Genomic DNA, 19,163 nt, shown 5'->3' on the forward strand with positions numbered 1-19,163 from the left:
GACATAATTATACCCACCCGCTGGCTCTCAGAACCTGAGGAGTGGGGCTTTAAGTGAAAATAGAGCCTACAACTCTCCCGAAAGGAGAGAAAAGTCTTCCGGTCCCCTGAGAACCGGTCAGGCAACTTGAGGTGGGGTTCAAGAGGTGAGGTGAGGGGCACTACCATGGTAGCATCAGGCTGGTTGACCCTCTGAGCCAGGGCCTGGACCTGTAGGGAGAGACCCTGCATTTGCTGAGCCAGGGTCTCAAGGGGGTCCATAGTAGTGTCAGGGACCAGGGTAGACTAGGTATATGGGCTTGTGATTATGTAATGATAGGGGTAGGGAAACAGACAAGTGAGCCCTAATCTACCCGCCACTCAGTTCCTGCCTACTTGCAACGACCCGCCCTAGGCGACGGGGTACAACTGGGCGACGGTCCCTACGCTCAATAAGTGCACGACAGACAAACAAACAAGGGTACACAAAAGCTAAGGGAAATGGGGCAGTTGCCCACGGCAACACCGTGAGCAACAAGAGTAGTGAACGAGCCGAGTCAAACCAGGAGTGTACGAGGTACCAAACGCAGAGCAGGAGAGTAGTGAACAAGACGAGTCAAACCAGGAGTGTACGAGGTACCAAACGCAGAGCAGGAGAGTAGTCAGTAAGCCAGGGTCAATATGAAGCAGGGACAAATAGTTCCAGAAGATGCAGCAGGGCCAGGAAACCAAACGAGAAGAATCACAAGCAAGGAGGAACAGGAAAGGCAGGTATAAATAGACAGAGGGCGGGAGCTAGCTCCGTCTGGCCAGGCTGCGATAGGCTCTCCCACTCCTAAGCCTGCCATCCTGAGTGGTGGAAGAAGGAGTCAGTCTCACAGACACAGAAGCAGGTGCAGACTGATTACCTATGGGCGTTGATACAGAAGCTGTGCCTGGCAGATCCTTTACAAATGTCACATAACACGTCACGTGTCCATATCAGTGCAGCGCCAGCACCGGAGCAGGGAAGAACCGGCCGAACCGGAGCCAGTGGGGCCCTAAATGCTGAATTATTGTATCAATAATGCAATCAATTCAGAAGGTGTTGTGCTGAGAACTGATTTCTACCGCTTCTAGGGGTGCTGCAAGCCCCAAAGCATGTGTCCCCCTCTCACACACGAAATTAAAAAAAAATTATATATATATATATATATACTCTGTTACACATAGTGACTGAATAATACCCCCATACTGTTACTGAATAATACCACCACACCATAACCACATAGTGACTGAATAATACCCTCATACTGTTACTGAAAAATATCGCCACACCATAACCACATAGTGACTGAATAATACCCCCATACTGTTACTGAATACCACCACACTATAACCGCATAGTAACTGAATAATACCCACATACTGTTACTGAATAAAATCCACTATACAAAGGCCAATATTACCACCATATAGTGACCATATAGCGGTAGATGTCAGATATCCACAGGAGCTCTGCTGCCGATATAAGAGAACATGTCTTTATAGTGACTTACAGGTGATGTTTTCTATGATTATTCGTTCACTTTCCCTTTTTTTTCACCATCTAGCCCAGAACACTGACGGCTTACTCAAGCCACGACTTGTCTCTGCAGATTTTGACACACAGACAATGTTGGTTTCTCACTTATCCAGCACCCTATACCCCATCCTCTAAACAAACTCATTCCTCAGTGCCCCAGATGGTAATAATGATCCCTCAGTGCTCGACACAATAAAAGTGCCCCATCAGTAACTGTGCCTCCCACACAGTAATAATGCCTCCTTTGTGCCACCTGGTCCCCTGCAGATAGCGCCACACACAGCCCCTGTAGAAGGCGCCACACACAGCCCCCCCTTTTTAGATAGTGCCACATTCTCTCCTTGTAGCTAGCGCCACACAGCCCCCATAGAGAGTGCCAGACAGTCCTTCCCCTGTATAGTGAGGACAAGTGAATGTGGCAGTCCCTAGCACCGGAGTCCCCCCCGGTGCTATTGACACTACCCAGCCCATAAATGTTATGGGCCGGACTAGGGGGTGCTGTCATGCCGCTGGCCCCGTAGCAGTTGCTACGGGGCCTGCGGCACTGCCGGGCGCTTCAGAAATGCAAGGGGAGCCAGTGCAGCGCCCCCTTCCTCTTGCTGGGGTAATGCGCCCTGTTTGATCGCACAAGTCGCACACCCCGAAGGCCGGCCCTCCTAGGTATAAATAGATCATATGAGAGATCTCTGTATTCACTTTTGATGTCTTTATACATAGGTTATTGGGTCACCACTTAGTTCTGTTTTTTTAAAAGGAAATAACCCTAATTTTGATAATCTTTCTGGGTACTGTAGTCCACTTATTCCATTTAATACTTTAGTTGCCCACCTTTTGAACCGGCTCTAGCTCTACTATGTCTTTTTTGTGTACTGGTGCCCAGTACTGTACACAATATTCCAAGTGCAATCGTACTAGTAATTTATTAAGTGGTGGAACTCTGTGGTTAGGTTCATTTATGCCTCATTTGATGCACCCCATGATACTATTTTCAAGGGCAGCAGCTGCCTGTCAATGGTTGCTACAGTTAAGTTTACGGTCAACTAAAATTCCTAAGTCCTTTTTCATGTCCGTATTGCCCAATGTTTTCCCATTTAGCTTGCAATGTTGACTGTATTTTACCTTCCCAATTGCAAAACCTTATGTTTATCAGTGTTGAACCTTATCTGCCACTTCTCTGCCCAAGCCTCTAATTTCGTCATGACCAATTGGAACAGAATGCTGTCCACTGTAATGTCCGTGGCTGCGGGCTGTCAGCTCCAGCCTCCCGCTGACAGCCGCAGCCACGAGTCGGCAAGCGCTGGCCCCAGCCTCCTGCTCAGGAGACGCCAGCGCTTGCATCCACTCACCTTCGCCGGAGCCCGCAGGGTGCGCGCGCACGCTCGTCCCCGCTCTTAAAGGGGCAGCGCGCGCACCGAACATCTTGAACGACCTTTGACCCGTGAGTACCCTGGGCTATAAGAGGGGTCAAGCCCCCTAGTTCGATGCATGAGCGTTGTTAGTTTTCCCAGTTTGTCTTGCAAATGGTCCCTTAGTGTTTCCCGTTCCTGTTGTTACCCGTACCTTGTTCCTGTTTCCCGTGCTTTGCCCTAGTATCAAGTCGCGCCACGTCCTGTGTCTTCTGCCACGTCTTGAGGAATCCGCCACGTCCTGTTTCATCTGCCACGTCCGGAGGAATCCGCCACGTCCTGTGTCATCTGCCACGTCCTGTGTCCTCTGCCACGTCTTGAGGAATCCGCCACGTCCTGTGTCATCTGCCACGTCCGGAGGAATCCGCCACGTCCTGTGTCATCTGCCACGTCCAGAGGAATCTTCCACGTCCGGAGGAATCCGCCACGTCCTGTGTTATCTGCCACTAATCCGGAGGAATCCGCCACGTCTGGCGCAACTTGCGTCTCCTGTGTCATCCGCCACGTTTGGAGCCATCTGCTGCACCCATCTCATCTGTGCCAGAGCTGCGGCCACCATCTGGACTATTCAGGTACCCTTGTGCGGGACATTGTATTTCTGGGGTGTCCTGTTGTTTGGCCAGCTGCCTCCCCGCTGCGGCGGTACGGCCTAGTGGGTCCACTAATCCGCTCCGTGACAGTACGCTCAGGCCATGGACCCCGCTGGTCAACCTGAGACGTTGACTACACAAGCCATGCTGACTGAGATGGAGGATCTCCAGTCACGACAAGACCAGCTCCTCCTGTCGGTGAACGCCATAGCCCATCGGCTGCTTGCTACAACCACAGTCATCACCGCACCCGTTCCTGCGGTTCCGCCTGCTACACTTCCTGTCTGTACCGGTACCAACCCCCTGTGTTTCTTGCCGCTACCTCCACGCTATGACGGAGATCCGAGGTCCTGCAGGGGATTTTTGAATCAGTGCCTGATCCATTTCAGACTACATGCCAGGTCCTTCTGTTCGGATGACGTCAGGATCGCCTTCATCATCTCTCTCCTTACCGGCAAAGCCCTGGCATGGACCAAATCGTCTGTGGGAACATCAGGGACCAGAGACCCGGGACTTGCAGTGCTTCTTAAAGACCGTCCGCTCGATCTTTGAGGAAGATGGGAGAGTTTCTTCGACTGCTGCATCCTTGCTGACCCTACACCAGGGAGACCTCTCCGTGGGCGAATATGCCATTCAGTTCCGTATCCTGGCTGCTGAATTGACCTGGAACAACGAGGCTTTGGTGGCTACATTCTGGCAGGGACTGTCTTCAGGGATCAAGGACGAGCTGGCTGCTCGCGATCTGCCATCTATCCTGGACGATCTTATTCTACTCGCCTCCCGTGTCGACATGAGGATCCGGGAACGTTCCCAAGAGGTTCTCCGAGGGAGAGAACTTCCCAGGCTGGATTCTGCTGTCCCGCAATCCTTCTCAGTCGTCCCACCAGAGGACCCGATGCAGAGTAATAATGTTAAATTGTCTACCCAGGAGAAACAACGCAGACGCACTTCTGGGCTTTGTTTGTATTGCGGCCATGGAGGCCATATTGTGCGTCTGTGCCCCCAGAGGCCGGAGAGACCCCATTACCTAGGATTGGTTGGAGAGACAACCCTAGTTGGAACGGAATCTAACAGAGGATTCGCTTCCAAATTGACTATTCCTGTGACCCTGGTATCCGGCGACAGGACGCATCAAGTCTCTGCCTATCTTGACTCTGGCTCTGCTGCAAATTTCATCCAGAAAGAGCTGGTGGATCATCTTCAGCTGCCCACAGTTCCCCTGGAGACATCTTTGGCTGTTGCCTCAGTTAATGGATTGCCTCTGCCTTATCCCATTATCTCTAAAACCAAGCCGTTGAAGCTCCAGGTTGGAGTACTTCACTCTGAATTTATTTCGTTCCTTGTTTTGCCCAAGGCCATCAATCCTGTTCTGCTGGGCCTGCCTTGGCTTCGACTACATGCCCCAGTCCTGGACTGGAATTCTGGAGAGGTTCTCCAATGGGGCTCCAAGTGCCATGGTCGTTGTCTGTTGCAGATCCATCCTGTCAAGCCTTCTCTGCCTCAGTCGCTGTCGGGACTGCCTCCCCATTTTGCTCAGTATGCAGATGTTTTCAGCAAAAAGGAGGCTGAGACGCTGCCTCCACATCGCACCTATGACTGCCCCATTGAACTTGTTCCTAATGCCTCTCTTCCCCGTGGACGGGTATACCCTCTCTCCTTGCCTGAGTCTCTATCCATGTCGGCCTATATCAAGGAGAATCTGGAGAGGGGTTTTATACGAAAATCTTCCTCCCCGGCCGGGGCTGGATTCTTCTTCGTTAAAAAGAAGGATGGATCCCTTCGTTCCTGCATTGACTACAGGGGCCTCAACCTGATCACAGTCAAGAACAAATACCTGCTGCCACTAATTTCTGAGCTATTTGATCGCATACGAGGGGCCAAAATTTTTTCTAAACTTGACCTGCGTGGAGCTTACAATCTAGTCCGGATTCGCCAGGGTAACGAATGGAAGACGGCATTTAACACCCGGGACGGGCACTACGAATACCTGGTGATGCCCTTCGGACTGTGTAACGCCCCCGCAGTGTTTCAGGATTTCGTTAACGACATCTTCCGAGATCTACTCTATGTCTGTGTTGTTGTTTATCTCGATGATATTTTGATTTTCTCCCCAGATCAGACGACTCATCGGAGGCATGTCCGTCAGGTTCTACTATGATTGAGGGAGAATCATTTATATGCCAAGCTGGAGAAGTGCGTCTTTGAGAAGAGTTCTCTGCCCTTCCTGGGCTACATCATCTCGGATCAAGGCCTCAAGATGGATCCAGAGAAAGTGAAGGCTGTCCTGGAGTGGCCACGTCCACAAGGTCTAAGGGCCATACAGCGGTTCCTGGGATTCGCCAATTTCTACCGGCAGTTTATTCCAAACTTCTCTTCTCTGACGTCTCCCATCTCGACCCTTACCAAGAAGGGTGTGAACGCCAAAGTGTGGACTCCAGAGGCAGAGTCCGCATTTATTAGCCTCAAGAAATCCTTCACTTCAGCCTCGATCCTCCATCATCCTGACGTATCTCGGCAGTTCTCACTGGAAGTGGACGCTTCCTCTGTCGGTGCAGGTGCACTTCTGTTCCAGAGGAGCTCCAAAGGAAAGGCAGTAGTATGTGGCTACTACTCTAGACTGTTTTCTTCTGCTGAGCGCAATTACTCCATTGGAGATCGGGAGCTGCTGGCCATCAAATTCGCTCTGGAGGAGTGGAGACATCTTCTGGAGGGCGCTGCTCACCCCATCCTGATCTTCACCGACCACAAGAACCTCACTTACCTTCAGTCCGCTCAAAGACTTAATCCTCGTCAAGCCAGGTGGTCGCTGTTCTTCACCCGTTTTCTGTTTGTGCTCCACTACCGTCCCGCGGACAAGAATGTGGGGCCGATGCCTTATCCAGATCGTTTGAGACAGAAGACACGGTGGAGTCCCTTCAGACCATCATAGACCCGTCCTGCATTATCACTGCTAATCCTCTGCAGGTTAGAGACATCCCTCCTGGGAGGACTTTTGTTCGGTTGGCAGACAGGAGAAGAATTCTTCGCTGGGGACATAGTTCTAAACTTGCTGGGCACGCCGGTGTCCGTAAAACCAGAGACCTGATTGCTCGTCACTTTTGGTGGTCCATGCTACCTAAGGATGTTCTGGACTTTGTCTCTTCTTGCACGGTGTGTGCCTCTAACAAAGTGACTCACTCCAAGCCTGCCGGTCTGATTCAACCTCTGCCTGTACCCAATGCCCCCAGGCAGCACATTGCGATGGACTTCGTCACAGACCTCCCCCCTCAGCAGGATGTAACACTGTCTGGGTGGTGGTGGACCGGTTCTCTAAGATGGCTAATTTTATCCCGCTGACCGGCCTACCTTCTGCTCCTCGTCTGGCAAGTCTCTTCATTCAGCACATCTTCCGCTTGCATGGCTTGCCTCTTCACATTGTGTCCGACCGGGGGGTTCAGTTTGCCTCAAGGTTCTGGAGATCCCTCTGTAAACACCTGGATGTGAGATTGGACTTTTCCTCTGCCTATCATCCCCAGTCCAATGGGTAAGATGAGAGGATCAACCAGATCATGGAGAATTATCTCCGCCACTTCATCTCTGCACAGCACGATAACTGGTCACAGCTTCTACCATGGGCCGAATTTTCTTACAACAACCACACAAGTGAGTCCACCACTTCCACTCCGTTTCACATCGTGTACAGTCAACATCCCAGAGTCCCTCTTCCTGTGTCGACTTCATCTCTGGTTCCCGCTGCTGACTCTGCATATGGGGACTTCCTGCAAATCTGGCAACAGACCCGGTCCTCTATTTTGCTGGCAGTAGATCGCATGAAGCGAAAGGCAGATACTAAGAGAAGAGAGCCGCCTCAGTATCTTCCGGGGACTAAAGTCTGGCTGTCCTCCAGGAACATTCGCTTGAAGGTGCCCTCATACAAGTTCGCTCTCAGGTTCCTTGGACCATTCGAGGTCCTGCAGCAGATCAACCCTGTCGCCTACAAGCTTCGGCTGCCTCCTACCCTCAGGATTCCCAACTTCTTCCACGTCTCCCTCCTGAAGCCCGTGATCCTAAACCGCTATTCCAAGACTCCCAGCCCTGCAGTTGCTCCCAGCGGCTCCTCGGACATCTTTGAGGTCAAGGAGATCTTGGACACCAAGAGAGTGCGAGGAAAGACCTTTTATTTGGTGGATTGGAGGGGGTTTGGCCCCGAAGAGAGGTCCTGGGAGCCAGAGGAGAACCTCAATGCCCCAACTCTTCAAAAGAAGTTTCTCTCTCGCTCCGGTCCCAAGAAGAGGGGGCGTAAGAGGGGGGATACTGTAATGTCCGTGGCTGCGGGCTGTCAGCTCCAGCCTCCCGCTGACAGCCGCAGCCACGAGTCGGCAAGCGCTGGCCCCAGCCTCCTGCTCAGGAGACGCCAGCGCTTGCATCCACTCACCTTCGCCGGAGCCCGCTCTTAAAGGGGCAGCGCGCGCACCGGACATCTTGAACGACCTTTGACCCGTGAGTACCGTGGGCTATAAGAGGGGTCCAGCCCCCTAGTTCGATGCCTGAGCGTTGTTAGTTTTCCCAGTTTGTCTTGCAAATGGTCCCTTAGTGTTTCCCATTCCTGTTGTTACCCGTACCTTGTTCCCGTTCCTGTTTCCCGTGCTTTGCCCTAGTATCAAGTCTGCCACGTCCGGAGGAATCCGCCACGTCCTGTTTCATCTGCCACGTCCTGTGTCCTCTGCCACGTCTTGAGGAATCCGCCACTTCCTGTGTGATCTGACACGTCCGGAGGAATCCGCCACGTCCTGTGTCATCTGCCACGTCCAGCGGAATCTGCCACGTCCGGAGGAATCCGCCACGTCCGGAGGAATCCGCCACGTCCTGTGTTATCTGCCACGTCTGGCGCAACTTGCGGCTCCTGTGTCATCCGCCACGTTTGGCGCCATCTGCTGCACCCATCTCATCTGTGCCAGAGCTGCGGCCACCATCTGGACTATTCAGGTACCCTTGTGCGGGACATTGTATTTCTGGGGTGTCCTCTTGTTTGGCCAGCTGCCTCCCCGCTGCGGCGGTACGGCCTAGTGGGTCCACTAACCCGCTCCGTGACATCCACCTTTGTATTAATTACTTTACACAATTTAGCCAAACCAATGGAAACAAAAAGACAAGTGCATACACATGTGTAAACCTTTGAATGGCATTTTTTTAAAAATAAACAGGTTGGTCAGTGTGATTAGTGCAACTTTATAAATAGTTTTTATGAAATATTAGTTTTACTTTTTGAGATGCAGCAGCTCTGTATTCTCTACACATATAGACATGTATATCTCAAAACTCAACCTTTTACATAGGGACAAATGAAATAAAGCCACAAAACGTGAAAAAACAATATAATTATGTTATGTATCATAATTGTATTAAAGCTATAATACCAGCTACACTGGGGATACTGTTGGCAACATCACGGGGACATAGTCCGATAAATAGTTGTTACATAAGTCTAGTAGCAAAGAAATTCCATACTAATGTATAAGTAAATTTCCAGTAGTACAAGGACAATGTATTACAGCATAACAGTCTGAGCCACAAAAATAGTTACAAACATAATTTGTTTCTTGTCCCAAACGGTGATGACCCAGATGACGCCAACCCTACAAACGTTTCGGCACAACCCTTTGCCTTTGTGGTAATAAACACTCAACTATTCTAACCTCTTCCTCTGTTCCAGCACCAGTTTCCTTAATAAGTCCAAGATCTCTATCTACATACATTATCTTGCCCTCTACATGTGTATATTTCCTCCCCGATCCCAAGTTTAAACACTCCTCCAACCTCGTAACCACCTTCTCCCCAAGCACAGCTGCACCCTCTCCATTTAGGTGTAGCCCATCCCTACCAGAGAGTTGTCTGTACAATTCTCCAAGAACCCAAACCTCTCCTTCTTACACCAGTTCTTGACACCCTTGTTTACGTTCCTAATCTCCCGCTGACTCTTTGGTGTGGCATGTGGTACAGGTAGTATTTAAAAAATTACTACATTTGCCGGAATAATAATTTGTAAGGACCTTTCACCTATCACTTACTTTGTCATTGTTGACCTTGACACTTGGGTCCTCACCAGCCCCTCCCAGTAATCTATCAACCCTATCCACGATATGTCAAACTCGAGCACCAGGAAGTCAATACACTGTTCAACGATCCCGGTTTTTGTGACAGATTGCCCTATTTGTTCCACTAATAATTAAATCCCTGACTACCAGCACCTCTCCGGCCTGCCCTATACTCATATTCCCCTCCTTACTGGAGCAGGTACCCCCTTGTTGTCAGAGGAAGTGTGTTGCTGCAGCAGTGCTACCCCTGAACTGATATCCTTGTTGGTGTGTGCCAGATTAGGACTAGCTTCCCTGACACTCTTCCCTCTACCCCGCCTTCTGTCACCGTGCTAGCTGTTTCACCAGCCTGAACATCCATCCTACCCCACATCTGCCCCAGTGAGTGCCTGCTCAGTGAGAAACAAACTCCTTTTCATGTTATCAATCTCAGTGTTGCAAGTCGCTTATTTTGATCCAGGAACTGGGCTTCCAAGCGGGCAACGTGTACATATCTTGCACAGAAGTATACACCCTCAAAAAGCTGTTCAAAAACTGCATACATTGCACAAGACGCACACTGGACAGCATTAAGTATGGAGCACATTGTTACTAATGAGGATGTCACAGACACAGTCACTTAAAACAAAGTAATTAATACAAGTAAATGGAGACAAACAGTGACTAGATACCAGTAATTCACTTTTACTTTCCCTGAATCTAAAGCCACTTTATCAGTCACACACTTAAGACAAACACACTTTAGTTCTAAACACTCTAGCACGCTCCCACACTCTCTATCTCCGTTTAATTTAAAGCACTCTTTCCCACCTATCTGCAGTAGATGATGCAAGTGATACCGATGGTTGCAGGTGTCAACTGTATATTACAGTGGCCGGGATCAGAGCTCAATCTAAGTGGTAAGACAGAGAGAGGGGCTCCCTCTCACCTCATCAGTGACTACGCAAGCAGGTGAAAATATTGGTAATGTCTGTGAGAGGGGAGAGGAATCATGGGAATTGTAGTCCTTTAAATGGTAATCCTGCCAATAGCAAGCCCTGCCAACATCTAAACAGTACTGCACAGAGCTTAGCAAGATAATTAACATGAAAAAAAAAAATACTCCTGGGCTATGGTGGCATCACATGGTGGCCCTTCAGAAACATATAGTTAATTTTCTGTATTTTCCATGAGCTCCGTTAACCCCTTAAGTCAATAAATCCTATGTGCCCCAAAATGGTGCCAATGAAAAATACAGCTCGACCCACATAAAATAAGCCCTCATGAAGCTCCGTCGCCGGAAAATTAAATAAATAATCATAACAACCCGCAGAATAAAGATAAAATCTCATTTATACACAAGGAACGCCGTATAAACCAAACCCAAAAAACTATAGCGGAATTTCTGTTTTGTTTTTTTTCTATTCCCCCTCAAAAAAAAAATAGATTATATGTATCCCAAAATGGTTACATAGTTACATAGTTACATAGTTACATAGTTAGTACGGCTGAAAAAAGACACATGTCCATCAAGTTCAACCAAGGGAAGGGAAAAGGGAAGGAAAAATTTCTACACATAGGAGCTAATATTTTTTTGGTTCCATTAAAAAAACTCATCCTGCAAAAAACCAGCTCACTTAGGGCTATGGCCATGGACAAACTATAAAGAAATAGCTCTCGGAATGCAGTAATGGTAAACAAAAAAAATCTGTGTCTTCAAGGCCTTAAATAGCTGCATCCTTAATGGGGTTAAATTAGATTACTATGTTATTTTTACACACACACACACACACACACACACACACACACACACACACACACACACACACATACCAATTTATCTTTTTTATTCTTATTTTGACTTGTCTCTTTCAGGGCTGGTGACAGACTACAGGGTAAGTAGTTTAAAGTTCTATTCTTTAGCACTTGACTGGAATATGTTCACTATAAGGGCTTATTCAGACGAACGTAAAATACGTCCGTGCAACGCGCGCAATTTTCACGCGCGTCGCACGGACCTATGTTAGTCTATGGGGCCGTGCAGACAGTCAGTGATTTTTGCGCAGCGTAAGTCCGCTGCGTAAAATTCACGACATGTCCTATATTTCTGCGTTTTTCGCGCATCACGCACCCATTGAAGTCAATGGGTACGTGAAAATCACGCGCAGCACACGGAAGCACTTCTGTGGGATGCACGTGATTCGCGCAATAGCAGTGAAAAGTATGAATGAAAACAGAAAAGCACCACGTGCTTTTCTGTTTACAAACATACAGAGTGTCATAAAGATGGAAGCTGCACGAAAAGCACACAGCCGCGCACCATATGATCATGACACACGGAGCTGTTAAGTGCCTTTTGCGCACGCAAAACACCACACTTTTTGCGTGCGCAAAACGCAAACGCTTGTGTGAATCCGGCCTAAGAGTAGAATATTTTTTTTTATTATTAGATTATATCAAATCTGGTAACACAAGATGTACAGAGTATTGAACCTTATTATAAATCATTTAAAACATATTTATCATACTGTACATTGGAGCAGTTCTTATCATTAATATGATACGTAAGATTGTATGTTTATTTGTGCACCATACTTAAAATGACCAGGGTGTGGACTGAATGCAAAGGGCCCTGTGTAAGAAGTTTACCTGAGCCCCCAAGCCTTCAACAGCAACAGAGCTAGACAAAAATAAATGTAAACATACACATACATGCTGCACAAGGAGCCCTAACACATTGTACACATGACACATACGCCATTCACACATAGGACACATAGCAAACACGCTACAATCAGTGGCGTAACTATAGGGTTGCGATCGGCCGTGGTCCCCCGCACCACATCAATGAAAAGTTACTATAGTAACTGGGGCCTATGTAATAAACTAGACGGGTCCCCGTTACTATAGTAAAGATTAGTAGATACAGGGTCCAACAATCCGTATCACACATGCACTTGGGCCCTGTATCTAAGCCTACCATATGTGTTAGGCTGTGTTCACAGCATTGCCCTTCCGTTGAGGGGTTCTGTTGGAGGTTTCTGTCAGGTAACCCCTCAACGGAACGGCAAACTGAAACCTCAGCTTCTGTTTCCCTCACCATTGATCTCCGTGGTGACGGAAACGTTGCTAAAGGTTTCCGTTTGTCAACGTTGTGACAAGGTTCCGTTGTTCTTAATGCAACCAATAGCGCAGTCGACTATTGGGCAGTTATGGCGGGCATTATACTGTATGGGGTAGCTTTGGCGGGCATTATACTGCAACTTTTGACTGAGGGCCCCCCTCCCCTGGGTATCACACAACCCCCCCTTGTAGATAGTGCCTCCCTATAGATTCCGCCACACAGCGCCCCCTGTAGATAGAACCATACAACCCACTGTAGATAGCGCCATACACATCCCCCTGTAAATAGCGCCATACAGCCCCCTGTAGATAACTCTATACAGCCCCCTGTAGATAACGCCATACAGCTATCCTGTAGATAACGCCATACAGCTATCCTGTATATAACGTCATACAGCCCCCTTTAGATAATGCCATACAGCCCCAAATCCCCCCTGTAGATAACGCCATACAGCCCCTCTGTAGATAACGCCATACAGCCCCCCTGTAGATAACGCCATACAGCCCCCTTTAGATAATGCCATACAGCCCCAAATCCCCCCTGTAGATAACGCCATACAGCCCTCCTGTAGATAACGCCATACAGCCCCCCTGTAGATAACGCCATACAGCCCCCCTGTAGATAACGCCATACAGCCCCCCTGTAGATAACGCCATACAACCCCCGTGTAGATAACGCCATACAACCCCCCGTGTAGATTATGCCATACAGCCCCCCCTGTAGATTACGCCATACAGTCCCCCTGTAGATAACGCCATACAGTCCCCCCTGTAGATAACGCCATACAGCCCTCCCTGTAGATAACACCATACAGCCCTCCCTGTAGATAACACCATACAGCCCCCCCTGTAGATAACACCATACAGCCCCCCCTGTAGATAACGCCATATAGACCCCCCCACCCTCCAAAAAAAACGGGCTATAGTTTGTCCTACATAAGACATGCATCCTCTATCAACAGGATAGGGGATACATGTGTGATCGCTGGCAGTGATAAGGAGAAAGGGGGACCGAAAGTCCCCCGAAGTTCTCATGACAAACCTCGGACTTCCGGCGTCTACGCAGTTCAATAAAAATGAAAGGAGCGCTGGTCACGCATGCGCACAAGCGCGACAAGTGCACAAGTCATTTCAATGGAGCTGCCGACAGACCCCGGAAGGTTTGTAATGGAGAATTTCGGGGGACTTTCAGTCCCCTGTTCTCCTTATCGCTGCCAGCGATCACACATGTATCCCATATCCTGTGGATAGGGGATGCATGTCTTTTGTAGGAACAACCCCTTCAGTGGCATCGTGCTGTAGCAGCCATAGCGGCTGCTAGCGGAGCCTCCGGCCATGAGAAGTGGGGCCCGTGCCGGCGGGTGTCACGGGCCCCCTCATGCTGCGGGTCCCGTAGCAGCCGCTACGGCTGCTATAGTGGTAGTTACACCACTGTTCACAGTATTATAGTCTTCTCCCATTAACTGACACACTTGTAGTAGAGGTTCACCGTATCACAGCCTTCTCCCATTCACAGACACACTTGTAGTAGTGGTTCACAGTATTACAGCCTTCTCTCATTCACTGACACACTTGTATTGGAGGTTCACAGTATTACAGCCTTCTCCCATTCACTGACACACTTGTAGTAGAGGTTCACAGTATTACAGCCTTCTCCCATTCACAGACACACTTGTAATGGAGGTTCACTGTATTACAGCCTTCTGCCATTCACTGACACTTGTAGTAGAGGTTCACCATATTACAGCCCTCTCCCATTCACTGACACACTTGTAATGGAGCGGGTTCACAGTATTACAATCTTCTCCCATTCACTGACACATTTGTAGTGGAGGTTCACAGTATTACAGCCTTCTCCCATTCACTGATACACTTGTAATGGAGCGGGTTCACATTATTTCAATCCTCTCCCATTCACTGACACATTTGTAGTGGAGGTTCACAGTATTACAGCCTTCGCCCATTCACTGACACACTTGTAGTGGAGGTTCACAGTATGCCAGCCTTCTCCCATTCACTGACACGCTTGTAGTAGAGGTTCCCAGTATCACAGCCTTCTCCCATTCACTGATACACTTGTAGTGGAGGTTCACAGTATTACAATCTTCTGCCTTTCACTGACACACTTGTAGTGGAGGTTCACAGTATTACAGCCTTCTCCCATTCACTGACACACTTGTAATGGAGGTTCACAGTATTCTAGTCTTCTCCGATTCACTGACACACTTGTGGTAGAGGTTCACCGTATCACAGCCTTCTCCCATTCACAGACACACTTGTAGTAGTGGTTCACAGTATTACAGCCTTCTCCCATTCACTGACACACTTGTAGTGGAGGTTCACAGTATTACAATCTTCTCCCATTCACTGACACACTTGTAGTGGAGGTTCACAGTATTACAGCCTTCTCCCATTTACTGACACACTTGTAGCGGTGGTTCACAGTATTAGGGTATGTTCACACGGCCTATTTACGGACGTAATTCGGGCGTATTAACCCCCGAATTACGTCCGAAAATGCGCCTCGATAGCGTTGACAAACATCTGCCCATTGAAAGCAATGGGCTGACGTTTGTCTGTTCACACGAGGCGTATATTTACGCGCCGCTGTCAAAAGACGGCGTATAAATAGACGCCCGCGTCAAAGAAGTGACCTGTCACTTCTTGGGGCGTAATTGGAGCCGTTATTCATTGACTCCAATGAAAAGCAGCGCCAATTACGTCCGTAATGGACGCGGCGTTCAAGCGCCTGCACATGCCATTACGGCTGAAATTACGGGGATGTTTTCTCCTGAAAACATCCCCGTAATTTCAGCCGTTACGGACGCTGCCGTGTGAACATACCCTTATAGTCTTCTCCCATTAACTGACACTTGTAGTAGAGGGTCACAGTATTACAGCCTTCTCCCATTTACTGACGCACTTGTAGTGGAAGTTCACCGTATTACAGCCTTCCACCATTCACTGACACTTGTAGTGGAGGTTCACAGTATTACAGTCTTCTCCCATTCACTGACACACTTGTAGTGGAGGTTCACAGTATTACAGCCTTCTCCCTATTCACTGACACACTTGTAGTGGAGGTTCACAGTATTACAGCCTTCTCCCATTCACTGACACACTTGTAGTGGAGGTTCACAGTATTACAATCTTCTCAGATGCATAACTTTACATTTATTTACATTAAACCTCATTTGCCAAGTGGATACCCAAATACTTAGTGTGTCCAAATCGGCTTGTAATTTATGAACATCTTCCATAGACTGAACATTACTACATAGCTTGGTGTCCTCTGCAAAAATAGAAATAGTGCTATTAATCCCATCCTCTATATCATTAATAAATAAGTTGAATAATAGTGGTCCCAGCACGGAAACCTGGGGTACACCACTTATAACCGGGGGACCATTCAGAGTAGGAATCATTTACCACAACTCTCTGGATATGGTCCTTGAGCCAATTCTCAATCCAATTACAAATTATACTTTCTAAACCTATAGTTCTTAATTTACCCATTAGGCGTCTATGAGGGACAGTGTCAAATGCCTTTGCAAAGTCCAAAAACACTAAATCGCCCCTCTGTCTAGGCTTCTGCTCACCTCTTCATAAAAACAGATCAGGTTAGTTTGACAACTTCTGTCCTTAGTAAAACCATGCTGGCTGTCACTTATAATACTATTTTTTGTCACATAATCCTGTATATAGTCCCTCAATAGCCCCTCCAACATTTTCCCCACGATGGATGTTAAGCTTACTGGTCTATAATTACCCGGGGAAGACCTAGAGCCCTTTTTGAGAATAGGCACCACATTTGCCCTGCGCCAGTCCCTTGGCACTATACCAGTCACTAGAGAATCTCTAAATATTATGAAGAGGGGGACAGAAATAACTGAACTAAGCTCCTTAAGAACTCTAGGGTGCAACCCATCTGGTCCAGGGGCCTTGTGCACATTTATTTTATTTAATTTAGCTTGCACCATATCTACATTCATCCAATATATCAACTGATATATTAACAGCACTGGCACCGGCTACATCAGCTGCTCTTTCTTCTGTTGTGTATATACAGAGCTAAAGAACCCATTTAGTAACTCTCCTTTCTCTTGATCCCCTGTGACCAACTCCCCATTACCACTATTTAGGGGTCCTACATGTTCAGACCTTGGATTTTTTGCATTTATATACTCTAAGAATTTTTGGGGATTTGTTTTTCTATCCTTGGCCACCTGCCTTTTGTTTTGTATTTTTACTGGTTTTAATAGTTTTTTGCGATTTAATTAAACTCTTTGTAATCTACAAAAGCTAGAGCTGTACCCTCAGATTTGTGTTTTTCAAATGCCATTTTTTTTTGTCACATATTGCCCTTTTTTTACAGAAGGCGTAAGCCACGTGGGGTTACCTATAGGAATAAATGTTGCACTATAATTATACAAAGTGGATTTTAAGATCTCCCATTTATCATTTGTACCATTATTTGAAATTAGTTCTTCCCAGTCAATGTCCTGAATTGCAGCCCTCATCCTGGGGAAATTGGCCTTCTTAAAATTAAGTGTTTTTGCCCTCCCAGTCTGTGTCTAGCTACATTTTATCTATACTGTAAAAAACATATTGTGATCACTGTTACCGGGGCTTTTACAAACTATGACATTCCCAACATGCTCTGCATTGTTTGAAATGGCCAGATCTAACAGAGCTTCACCTCTAGTTGGGTCTTCCACAAACTTGACCATAAAATGTTCCTGCAACAGGTTGTCTTTCCTGGGCAGTTGTAGCCGAACCAGGACACCAATTAATATCTGGGTAATTAAAATCTCCCATTATTACTACAGTACCCCCCCCCCCCCCCGGTGTTGCCCGCTCCATCGGTTATCCTCAGATATTTTGTGGGGTCTATAGATTACACTAAAAGTAATTTTTTTCAGTGTTTGCCTCCCTTTGTAATTCCACCCACAAGGTTTCAATCTCCTCACAATCTTCACCCACTATTGCCTCATTCACACTCGCCTTCATATCACTTCTCACAAACATACAGACATACACCACCGCCTTTTCTATTTGCCCTGTCTTTTCGAAACAGTGTAAAATCCCGTAGATTTAAAGCCCAGTCATGAGAAGTCTAACCATGTCTCGGCAACACCAACTATATCGATATGTTCCTCCAGTACCAAGGCCTCAAGCGCCCCCATTCTTGCTAGACTTCTGGCATTTGTGAACATACACTTTAACTTGCATTTAAATTTTTGTGATTTGACATTATTTGGGCATTTTCATCTTCACAGTTTTTTTGTAACAAGAGGATCTCCTTATCCTGTTTCCTAGTCCTCTCCCCACAGTCTATTTCTCCCCCCACTAATATAGTCTGACCCCTCTCTAACCTAACTACCTCTTAATTTTCTGCATTGACCTCCTCAGCAATAGTTTAAATACTCTGTCAGCATGGCAACACACTCCGGTTTAATAACTACACTTATTACACCAGCCACTTATTCAACCAAGCACAATGAGAGCAAGATTGTTAAGATTCTAAATCTTGAAATGAAAATTTTAAAGAAATGAATACGTTTTGTTTACCTTGCTTAAAACGTTTTTTTTTTTTTTTCTATAAAAGCACTGGCAGATCCCACTGGGAAGAAGGTTTCGCTCTTTAAAATTGTGGTTTGTTTTAAGAATGTATGGCGTAAATGGACTGCAGGATCACATACGAAAGGTAAATGTATTTAAAATGATAAATATCAACCTGACACACTTCTGTTTTACGCCAGTAAAAAAATCTGTTAAGGGTGTACTTTGTGCAGGTTTTGGGCACATTCACACTTCCATATTTCTGATCCATATTAAGTCCGTTTTTTTCATTGAAAAAAAAAGAGTGCCAATACATTTAAATCTTTCTAGACTGTAGACCTTGTGAAGTTAGAAACGCGTGTGCTTTTGAAAATGTGAAAAATAAATATTGGATTTTATGGTCGCTCACTGTGCTGGATTTCCTCTTTTTTAAAGTATTGAAGTTTGTGTCCCAACATTCCGAGACAAGTGAGCTGAACCTTTTGGCAGTTGGACCCTGCTGGAGCTGGTTCTCGGAGTTTACTAATACATTGAAATGGTTTCTTTTTTTCATACGCACATTTTTTGGTGCGCATGTCATTTTTGTGGATTATGTGGTAAAAAAGTATGCCAGAAAAACTGCACGTGTAAGTACACCCTTTTGGCCAGGATCACACAAACAGTTTTAGGCCCCTTCCAGACAAGTGTATTTTGCATCCGTATTCCATTCGTTTTTTACGCACCGCAATACGGAGCTAATGTTAATCGATAAGGGGTGTATAATATATGGGCACATTTTAAAAACGCAGCATGCACTACTTTCATCCGTATTGCGAAATGCACATGGAAGTCCATGGAAAGTGATTAAAATACGGATGCTTCCGTATGTGATCCATATTGCATCCTCT

General features: G+C 47.1%; 1 protein-coding gene across 2 annotated transcripts in view; it reads left to right on the plus strand.

Moving 5' to 3' along the window:
* Window positions 1-19,163, plus strand: part of DDC (dopa decarboxylase) — a 245,101-nt gene that overhangs the window by 171,186 nt on the left and 54,752 nt on the right. For both annotated transcript variants that reach the window (XM_075828537.1, XM_075828538.1), the window contains exons 11-12: window positions 11,467-11,486; window positions 18,323-18,421. In XM_075828537.1, coding sequence (XP_075684652.1) covers window positions 11,467-11,486; window positions 18,323-18,421 — 119 coding nt within the window. The remainder of the gene's footprint in view (window positions 1-11,466; window positions 11,487-18,322; window positions 18,422-19,163) is intronic.

The sequence above is a fragment of the Rhinoderma darwinii genome, chromosome 5 (genome assembly GCF_050947455.1).
Source record: "Rhinoderma darwinii isolate aRhiDar2 chromosome 5, aRhiDar2.hap1, whole genome shotgun sequence".
Lineage (NCBI taxonomy): Eukaryota > Metazoa > Chordata > Amphibia > Anura > Rhinodermatidae > Rhinoderma > Rhinoderma darwinii.